The sequence below is a fragment of the Alligator sinensis genome, unplaced genomic scaffold (genome assembly GCF_000455745.1).
Source record: "Alligator sinensis unplaced genomic scaffold, ASM45574v1 scaffold1603_1, whole genome shotgun sequence".
Classification (NCBI taxonomy): domain Eukaryota; kingdom Metazoa; phylum Chordata; order Crocodylia; family Alligatoridae; genus Alligator; species Alligator sinensis.
Window position 1 is genome coordinate 104,888 of NW_005843087.1, and position 10,657 is coordinate 115,544.

Genomic DNA, 10,657 nt, shown 5'->3' on the forward strand with positions numbered 1-10,657 from the left:
TTTCAGACTAGAAGCTCCCCTGAGCCAGCGCTGACTCCTTTGTGCTGTTTGTACGATGACAAACACAATTACTAGGAGCACAACTAAGTGCTACTCCGACTCCGATATCCAGAGGAGGGAGCAGTGGGTGTTTTGGCACGGGTATCTCGGCTGGGGAGATGTATCTGGGGCTGGTCCTGCTTTGAGCAGGGGCTGGACTAGACGCTTTTCCAACATCCGTTTAAGAAGAGCGAACGTCAGGGAAACATTCATTGGATTGAAATGTGGCCACACTTGATCGTCATCACTAGCTCAATTATATTTGCATGACACCGTTTCAGAGTATAAAATGCCCTTTGATTTTAGTAGAGGGTGGGTTGCATATGATGCACTGGAAAATCCAGTCGTGCCCAGCTTGGAAACTGCTGCTGGGCGTCTCCCCCCGAGGAGCCACAGCTACATGCGTGTAGCCCCACACGGCTTCTTTGCAACCGCCCTGCCTGTCTCTCTTGGGGTCCTGCCACATACCCTCTCCCAGGACACCCATGCAAAGACGACAGCACCCACAGGCGCTCTTTGCAGCTCTGTCCTTGCTGAGCCCAATCCCCCACCCCGTGCACAATGGCAAGGTCTTTGGCTGGGTTACTATTATCCACATGGGGAAACTGAGGCACAGAGCGCAGTCGCACATCACATCAGCACAGATTCGCAAGGACTGCAGCCTTTCTCCCTGGACAGCCCTGATATGGCTCATGGTCCACCCATCTGCCTGTCTAGGTAGCATCCAGCACGGCAGCATCTTAGTGCTGAGCCTTTGTTAACTAAGTGATCATCCCAACCTCTCTCACAGGTGTGGCCATACTGGCTCCACAGATGGGGAGCAGAGGCAGGGTGGAGTTAAGTGACTTGACCTAGGCTATGTGAGGGAGTCAGTGGCACGTGCCAGGACTCCAACTCCCTTTCTACCGCCTTGTAACGCCAAACAGCTCCATGCACCGCATCTCAGCCTCTGCCCGACACCAGACCTTGCAATTTGGATGGCTTTGGCATGGACACGTCCCTCAGGCCAGTGGGGTTCAGTTCGGGATCATCCACAGACCCCCACAGGCTGAACTGTTTTGTCTCCCTGACCCTTTGCCCCTGCCTGGAAAACAGGGAGGTTCATCTTCTCCTTGCCCATTTACTTCCTACTGTGTACAGCACCTAGCACGCTGGGCTCCAACCTCCGACCGGTCCCTTCCAGTCTCAGAGGCAAGTTCTAGTCCTACTATCTTATTCCTTGCTGGCAATAGGGGTTATAAATGAAGCTAGTCTGCATCGGTGCAATGGTGCCTCATGCCCAGATGTTACGACGTTGCCCGGGGAAGTCTACCAGGCCCAGGAGCTGGGACTCCTGACTTCCCCTCCCAAGCCCGGGAGGGTAGCGTGGTTTAGCAGTGCCAGCACAGGAGGCGGTAGGGAAGCAGGGCAGCTGTGCTGCCTTCTGGGCTCTGTCACCGACTCACCCTGCAACCTTGGCCAAGTCCATTGACCTCTCGGCATCTTGTTTGGCTCAGGACCTGGCATCAACAATGTTCCTTTACTCGGAGAGCCTTGTTCCTGAAGTCCAATACGACCAATTGCCTAATTGGCCGATAACTGCATGGTCCCCATCAACGGCGCCTGTTCTTTGACAGCAAACTCTTTAAGGCAGCTCATAAAATCCATTTCCAGGGCCGGCGGCTGGCGGTAATTGCCAGCTCGCTCGGATCACACGGTTGTAGCTCAGCCTGCCAAGGGCCGGAAGCTGAGATCAGAACAAGGGAAGCTGGCTGCGATCCCATGCGACAGCTGGGGACGGCTCCAGGGTGATGCAGAGCTGGGGGAGTCAGTGGGGCTTACCTTCATGCGGACCGGAGGATGGATGCAACTCTTAGCCATCAAACTAGCGGAGTAGGAAACGGGCATCGGATGTTCTCATGGGACCATTGCCACTGCGTGCCCCCGTGGCCATCCCGGGGAGCTAAAATCACTGCAGCTTTCACCCTTTACAAAGCAGGGTTAAGATGGCAACGGTCTTGCTACTTATATTGCTATGGGGACATGCAGTCGCTTAGAGGGGACATGGTTTGATGCCAATACAGTTGGTACATTTATCTATTTTCTTCATAAACTTATTATGAACGATCACGTTCATCTTCTCATCCATCATATATAAATGTATTAAGCCTTCTCTTATCCTGGAGCTCAGCTACACCCACAATGCATTTCACCCTACTCTAAGTGAAGCTGGAGATTGTATTCCTAAAACCTGTGATTTTCAGCTTGGGTGCGGTGGCAAGTGCTGCAAGATCCTCTTAAGGGTGCCGCATGCTATTCGCACTGTCAGGTGTGCAAATGCCTAGACGTGATTCACAAGGTCAAGAAATAGGGATCCACCGTGTCCAAGCCCTCCTGCCCTGCTGTGGGCTTATAAAATCCTAGACAATGAGGGTTGAAGGGAGCTAAGGAGGTCACATCTAGTACAACCCCCTGCTCCAAGCAGGACCAGCCCCAACTACATCATCCCAGCTGAGCTCTCAGGTCGCTGAGTTTGCAACAGAAGAATTTATCTGGGGTTTTTCCATACTCAAAAAAAGGGAGTGAATGCTTAGAGCTAGCATTTTCTGAGTGGCGGCTTCAGAAGTTGGTGCGATGCTCAAGAAATGCCACTGCTGATTTTCTAACCAAGGGCATCGCCTCGGGGACGAACTAGCACAAAGTGAAATCACTCATTTACTATGTATGTAACCCTGGGGTTAGAGCAAAGATAAATCATTCCCAGATAAACCCATCTGGGGAAAGCCCAGGACCTTACAGACGACAGAAGGTTAGGACTTAGTCATTTCACGATGTAATTGTTTTCAAATATTAAATAAAATTGCTACACCTTACAAGAAATGCACATCATACACACTTTTAATCATTTGCTTAACATCTCGGCTCTGTGCTGTTTAATCAGTCATAGCAAGTTTAATATTAACATATGGAGAAGCTATTAAAAAGGTATGTCTTCTTATGTTGCATTTAATTTGACTAGAACTGGCTCTTTGAACTGTTCTTGGTTCTCAACATCTACCTGAAGGTCAGCAAACTCCCCCTGGTCTGCTGACCCCTCCAAGGATGAAGACTGCACCACCTCTCTGGGGAGCCTGTCCCAGTGCTTCACCACCCTCCTCATGGGAAAGTTTTTCCTAATATCCAACCTCAGCTTCCCTTGCTGCAACTTGAACCCACTGCTCCTTGTTCATCATCTGCCCCCACTGAGAACAGCCCAGCTCCATCCTCTTTGCAGCCCCCCTGCAGGGAGGTGAAGGCTGCTATTCAATCCCCCTCGGGCTTCTCTTCTGCAGACTCAATCAGCCCAGTTCCCTCAGCCTCTCCTCACCAGTCCTGTCCCCCAGCCACACAACCAGTTTCGTTGCCCTCCACTGGATCCTCTCCAATGTGTCCACATCCTTTCTGTAATGGGGGGCCACAACTGGATGCAGGACTCCAGCTGTGGCCCCCCCAGTGCTGAATAGAGGGGAAGAATCACGTCCCTTGATCTGCTGGCACCGCTCCTCCCAATGCAGCTCAGGATGCTGGTAGCCTTCCTGGCACCAAGGACACACTGCTGGCTCCTGTTCAGCTTCTTGTCCACTCTCACCCCCAGGTCCTTTTGTGCAGAGCAGCTGCCCAGCCCGTCACCCCCAGCCTGCACCGGTGCAGGGAATTGCTCCCTAAGTGCAGGACTTTGCACGTGTCCTTGTTGATCCTCAGGAGATTTCTTTTGGCCCAGTCCTCCAATTTCTCTAAGTCACACTGAATCCTAGCCCTACCCTCCAGTGTACCTACTATACCCCCCAGCTTGGTGTCATCCACAAAGGGCGAGAGCAGAGCCAGGGGCCCAGAAGCTGAGGTCCAGGGCAGCGGACCTAGGCTGAAGGGGGCACAGTCGGAGAAAAGGGCCCAAAGCCAGGAAGGTTGAAGACCCAACAAAGGCTCGACGGGGCAAGTGTTGCGGTGGGGCCAGGGGACACCTCCAAAATGATCAAGTACTACCTGCAAGGCATGGGCATGGTTGTACGGATGGACAGAGGCAACAAATAGCCCATAAGGTGACTAGCACCCTGGGGTAATAATAAGGCTAGGGAGGGCCACACCTAAGTGCCCCAGGGGCAAGGTGAAGCTGGACCTTGGGAGAAGGTTCTCTTTCACATTAAAAGTAATTACATCAAGGCATGGCAGGCAAGGAAGAAAGGAGGGCACCCCAAGGAGCCAGACTGGAGGGCAGGAGTTGAGGGGCTGCCCTCGGATGCTGGGACCTGCTTGAGAGACGTCTACACACTCCCCAGGAGGCTGGTTGTGCAGATAGCTCCCTGCTTGCTGCTTCTAAGGCTGAGACTGTGGCAGAGTTGGCCATCAAGTCCTGGCCAACGCTGATGCCAGGCCACCAGAAAGAGGGCTCAACCCCAGCTGGTGCAGCAACTCCTCACACATACATGGCTACAGGGTTGAGTACGTTGCCATAGCCCAGCTCACTGGGACATCAGACAGATGTGATATCAGTCCCCCATTACCACGAGCACATGCACACAAAAATGCTGTCATATTTTGGCTTAGAGGAGTCCCTCACTGGTCCCATCTGATATGCACGACACAGGATGAGCTAGGGAGTCTTCTCCAGCACGCGCCTCCATGCACTGGAGCATGCCTTGCAAAGTATCTCTACCACCCCCAGAACAAACGCAGGACACCGCAACAGCAATTTTCTGTTTTATTCCAATTACTCATTTACAAGAGACTCTCGAGGTGATAAAAGCAGAATCTGGTTTCCAAAACACTTATTAACAGGTATTCATAGCAAACTCCATGTACAGATCTTGCCTTCCCAATGTGCATGGGATGGGAGCAGCACGACTGTCCAGGCGTCTCAAATCACAGCAGAAATTAATGGCAGTAGACCAAGCAAATCACTCTTCGGGTCCTGACCCCCCTCATCTAATATGCAAGGTGACAAGCACACGCCTGCAGCTGCTCTTGTGAGATTTCCACCATCTCAAGATGTACCCCTGGCTGCATTTTGGCTATCACATGAACTAGAAGGCAAGTCTCTTCTGCTTCGGGATCCAACCCAAACCCAGAGTGCTAGAATTTGTAGCTTAACCCTGGAAAATTCCCACAGGGCTTTAGATTAGAAAAGCAGTATCATTAACAGCACATTATCAACACATGAAGGGCTAGTTCAGAAGTCACCTCTCCCCTTGAGCAAACTTTTCCCCTGGAAACCCTCTTCCTCAGGGGCTATTCCCTCTCCTCTTCTGGCCCCCTGGTAATGGCTGCCTGCCACTTTGAGATCAAAGTGTAGCTTCTTCCACAGCTAAGAGACCCATCGGGTCGCAGTGCCTTATGCCAGAAAAAAAGGAGGGAAAAAACAACCCCAAATGCAACACAGATGTGCAAAGGAGAGACCAACAGGCTTAGTAAGAAAAGCTAAACCCTGCTTGACTCCTAATTTCCACCAACAAAGCCCCAATCCAATGGCAAAGATCCAACTTATCGAGAGAGCAATGGCCCTGAGGATAGAAAGGGCCCTGCCACTACCGTGGCACCAGCAAGGAGAGGACAGTCTCAGAGCCGGGAGATCCTTTCCAGCAAAGTCTTGCTGTGAATGTCCTCCAGCCACTCGATGAGGATCTTGTTCAGTGCGGCTGGCCTGGAAGGAGAGCACACAGCGTTGAGCTTGGAGGCTAGGGCTGTTCTTTACAGTCGTCTAGCTGTCGTGTCTCAAGCGACCCGAGCTCCCTTTACAGCCCCAGGGGAGCCCAGAACAGCTAAATGGGCTTCAAGGCCAAGCTGGAATTGGTTGGGGGAGCTCATTCCCTATCCCCTCACCCTCAACAGTCAGATTATTATTCAGCCAGGAGAGCTGTTATGGAAAAGGACAATCCTCTTCCTCCTCCCTTCCTACCTGTGGCAGCTCCCTGCTACCAACGTTCACAGCCTCCAAATACCTTGGGCACAGGTTCTCATTCCCCTTGGCCTCCCACGCGCCCCACTAGACTTCATCTCTCCTTCTCCAAGACCAGCCCTCCAGCCCCTCCACTGCTCCTACTGAGGGAGGCTTCAGCCCCAAGTAGAGGCTTACAGTCTGGGATCAAGTCACCCGTAAACCCTTGCTGACTGTCACTAGCTACATTTTTTTCTTTGCATCTTTATTCATAGAGTCATGTCAGCCATCCCAGTGTCTTCCCTGGCATCGACACTGGGCTAACAGGCTTGCATTATCCTGCTCTGTGTTTAGCACCACTGCCATTACTTTAGCTTTCTTTGAATCCCCTGTGTGGAAGAAATCAGTTTGAAACACATAGCATGAGCATTAGCATCTTTTTCTCTCTCTTCTTAGTCAAGTAAGAGGCCTGGTTAAACTTATTTCCACAACTGTAAATTCCTCATTATCCCAAGAGTCAGTTACAAAGAAAGGAAAAAAAAAAAAGAATCAGTATTAAGGATCCACAACAAACCTCGGCCAGATCTTTTAAAGTTCTTGGAGGCAAGTGACCTAGAGATATCTGATTTCAAATATCTGAAATAGCCCAAATTCTTGGGCTTGCCGACCAAGACAGATCTGATTTCAGTCACTGCTGCTTCACGTGCTCTTTAGGCACCGCATGAAGGGAAAGCATCATCATCATCATCATCATCATATCATTGGACTTCGCTTGCCTTTTCTCTACACGCAGGTCAGCACCAGCTCCCTTCCTGCCTGTCAATACGGACAGCAGAAGGGAACAGCATATTTGGGTTCACTGAGAGCGAGCCCAAGCAGCCCTGATGAAGTGCCACGCCATATAACCTCCTCAAGAGCCAGCTGGGGTTGGGAGATAAAGAGAAGTGCAGCTCATGCACTTACTGTCGGGACAGCCAAAACTCCCTGTAACACTGGTCCTTGTTGCAAAGCCAGGTCCTTTCCAGGATGTAGCTGCAAACAGGGGTTTACTCTTTCCTACAGCTCTATCCATGGAGTCATATTGGCTACAAGCCCTTTATGCATCTCAGGGGATTGCCAAGAGCCAGTATGCCCAGAAAGGAGGCACCTGGGTCAGAGATGCCATGTAGAGTGGGGTGGGGTGGGGGGGGACACCGAGGCCCTGCCCCTCAACAGGTCATTAAGGACCCATCTCTACTTGGGGAGCTCAGTCCTTGCTCAGAGAGCCCCCCCAACTTAAATGGGAGCTCTGCCTGAGCAGGTACCACAGAAGCCAGCCCTGCCGTGCAACGTCACGGTCCAGAAACAAAGGATTGTGGATAAAACCAACTCGTGCTCAGCTCCCCCAAGAGCCACAGTTCGAGCTAACAACCCCTCCCAGCAATGACCGTGGGTACCTCTCCATCTGCGTCCAGTGCCCGCACTCCTCAATGTGCCCCCGGGTCAGCTGGGGAATCTGGAAAGAAATGCACAGGAGCTATGAGATGCCGTTGGGACTTCTCAAAGCTAAGGAGGCCTTTAACCACCATTGGAGCTGCAGACCAGGTCAGGATACTGTCAACCACTGATAGGCACTGTCCTCCTAGACCTCACCCATCCCTGCGCAAGGGGCAGCTCCTTCCTGACCGCTGCATGAAGGGGCCTGAAGCGGGAGAATCAACTGCCCTTATCCACAGCTCCAGCATCCATTTGTGACACTCAGCCCCTGCCACGTTACATGTATTGCACAATGAACTGGTGAATCACGCAATAAATTTAGAAAGGCCCAAAGTGCCACGTAAAGACCAGCTACGCGTGCAAAGTAATGATTACCTTATTAACTGGTGAATCGCACAATAAATGTAGACGGGCCATACGTTCAGAGTACTTATCACGCTAAAAAAAAAAAAATGGCTGTCCAGCTATAAAAAAAAAAAGCTGCCTGGCTACACTATTAGTGCTAGAAAATGCATAATGACTTTATAGCTGGTTTCTATTCAGCTTTCATTTGAGGTCCGTGTGCCGTCCCATTTTAGTAACAGCTGCAGGACTCTTGTGACCTGCTACTGGAAGCCTACGTGGGGCGGCTTCACACCACGAGTGATTCAACATGGTCCTCTCAAGTCGCATGAGGATGGTCAGGATGCATCAGAGCCCAGGAGGGAAACACTGGTTACTTACCCATGCCTCCATGCCTTTGCTCATGTTGGGATGGAGAACCTCGTCCTTACCAGCGGTCACCATCAGAGCGGGGACCATGATCTGCAAGGGACACAGACAGAAGGGGAGGAATTGAAACAGAAGGCACCCATGGGTCTGACTTTCCAACCAGCAATGTTGTGCTCTCCCCCACGCCCTCGCTCCTGCCTGGGGGCAGCTCCTTGTCATCTTGGCTGCCCCCCTCCAAACTCTCTTCCTCTGCAAAACACGCTGGGAACTGGGGGCTGCAGGAGTCACTGCCTGACCATGGTGTCATCGTCTCCTTGAATCCCCCATCGCCTCTGTTATCCCTTGTCTTGCACTGACCATCGCTGGGCTCTGGGGGTGGACGGCACTGAGCGCGGCAGGCTCTAGAGATGCTGCTGGGGTGACCTGAACAATAAGATACCTCTCCAGGAGGCTGGTAGCTGCTGCTCAGAAGCACGGCTCTGCCTCATTTACCATAGGGAGGATCTCCCCTCTGTTTGGGCTGAGGGGGACAACACATACAGGAAATGGGGTTGGTGAGGACAATGTTGAGCAGAACCATCCAGCTTTGCATCACCTAGAAATGATCTGTGAGGATGGGACGGGGGACATGACCCCAGTAAAATTACCCCGGCTTGGAGCAGCATCCTTTCCCCTGTCTGGGGCCCACAAGGACCAGCCAGGACGGGGGCCACGATGCAGTGCGCAGAACTGGCAGCCTCAGCTCCTTGCTGCCAGTCAGGGGGTGATGAACTGCCCAAGACACCCCAGGAAGGGCTCTATAAAACCCTTGCACGAGGGCAGCATGGGTTCTGCTGCAGATGCTCCTGGCTGGGACTGCCAGCCTGGCTAACACAGCACAGGGACAGCCATCACCCTGCTCTGGGATGCAGCAGACACTCTCCCTGGGTACAGTCAGAGGATCCCAGGGCTGGAAGAGACCTCAGGGGTCATCCAGACCCAGGCTAGGCAGCCCTTACCCCAGTACAGACAGACTCCTGCCCACCCCTTCTGGGACTCCCCAGGGATGGAGACTTCTCCAGTACCCAGGGCAGCTTGCTTCGTGTTTCTTAGTCTCAAAGCTTTTTCCAATTTGCTCTCCAGCTTGACTGCACCTAGCTCAGGGTGGTCCCACAAGCTCCTTTGCCCACCCCATCCACGGACAGGCTCAAGGTAGGAGGCCTCTATCCCATGGCTGGCCAGAGGTCATCCCTTCTCAAGGAGATCCAGCCCTAAAGGGCCACCAGATCTCTGGACTAGGCTCATTGCACCCTGCAATCACCCACCAGGTCAGTGCTAGATCAGTGCAATCACCCACCCACCAGGTCGGTGCAATCATGACCAGATCGGTGCTTCTCCAAGTAACGAAGGCGGCCTGGGCTGGTCTCAACACAATCCCTGCTTGTTCTGGACAGCAGACTGCTAGGTGGGTCACGCTCCTTGTCCTGGGGTCAGAGTACAGACAGCAGCTCCTCAGGTGACCCCGGCAGCTCTTACCTTCCTGTCCTTTGCAGAGCAGCTCCAGCACCAGTTGGTTTGCATGTTCCGGTACCAGTTCAACGGTCCTCTGAGAAAGAAGAGAAGGGCCGGGGAAAGGAAAGGATGGACGTCGTTAGGGGGAACCCCGAAATGCTGCTCTACCTTGGAGGGCCACATGCTACCATGAGCCAAGGTCGTGCTTAATTTTACTAGGCACAGCCCTCCCCATCTGCTCCACAGGGATGCATTAAGGAAGCCGGTCAACATAGGGTGCCCATGGAAACCTCAGCTAGACTCTAGTGTAGACAGCTCATCTGCAAGCATGGCGAGATTTCCACAGCACCCTGCAGAGAGCAGTCCATTTGCACCAGAACCAGTCCACAGGATGGTAACTGCATCCGTGGTGGTGCACACCTGGCGCCCAACGTCCTCGTACCTGAAGCCGGACTTCTTGTACCGCTGGATGTAGTACTGCAGGTCAGGTTCTGGGACCATCAGGCTCGGAGCGGGGTCTTTGGGCAGGCCGACCAGGAGGCCTCCTGCAGAGAGGGGCAGAGGGGGGAAGACCATCTTGCAAGCAGTTGGAGAGAGGCCGTGTGGCCAAGGCACCAACAAGCAACTGAGGCCTTGAAGCAGGGTTCGGCTGCAATGGAACAAGTCACCTCTTCTTCCTCCTTACCCCTCTGTATGTCTTTCTCGCTCATCCCTCCTCCCCCAGGGATGTAACGCTGTGCTAAGGCAGCCCACCATCTCCTTGCTGGACATCCTTTCCTCTAGCAGCCAATCCTTGCTAATACACCAGTGCAGCTCTCTCCAGCAACACCTCGCTTTGCTATGGTAGGGAGGCTGACACGTGCTAGGGCACGGATGGATCACCGAGTGTGGCCTCTGCATTGCACCTTTCAGGCCCAGAGACAGTGCAGGCTCCAAAGACCCAGTGGCGAGCTCCAATGGATCCATATCCCCCACCATAAAGGACCCACCACCCCATGTCATAGATTTCATAGACATTAGGGCTGGAAGGGACCTCGGAAGATCATCGAG

The 10,657-nt window shown here is 52.8% G+C and overlaps 1 protein-coding gene across 1 annotated transcript in view; it reads right to left on the reverse strand.

Annotated features, from left to right (window-relative positions):
* Positions 1-4,742: 4,742 nt before the first annotated feature.
* EPHX2 (epoxide hydrolase 2) overlaps positions 4,743-10,657 on the reverse strand; it is a 66,073-nt gene continuing 60,158 nt past the window's right edge. The window contains exons 14-18 of the mRNA XM_025193676.1: positions 10,050-10,152; positions 9,632-9,701; positions 8,129-8,209; positions 7,366-7,424; positions 4,743-5,695 (exon numbers count right to left, since the gene is read on the reverse strand). Coding sequence (XP_025049461.1) covers positions 5,611-5,695; positions 7,366-7,424; positions 8,129-8,209; positions 9,632-9,701; positions 10,050-10,152 — 398 coding nt within the window. The 3' untranslated portion in view covers positions 4,743-5,610. The remainder of the gene's footprint in view (positions 5,696-7,365; positions 7,425-8,128; positions 8,210-9,631; positions 9,702-10,049; positions 10,153-10,657) is intronic.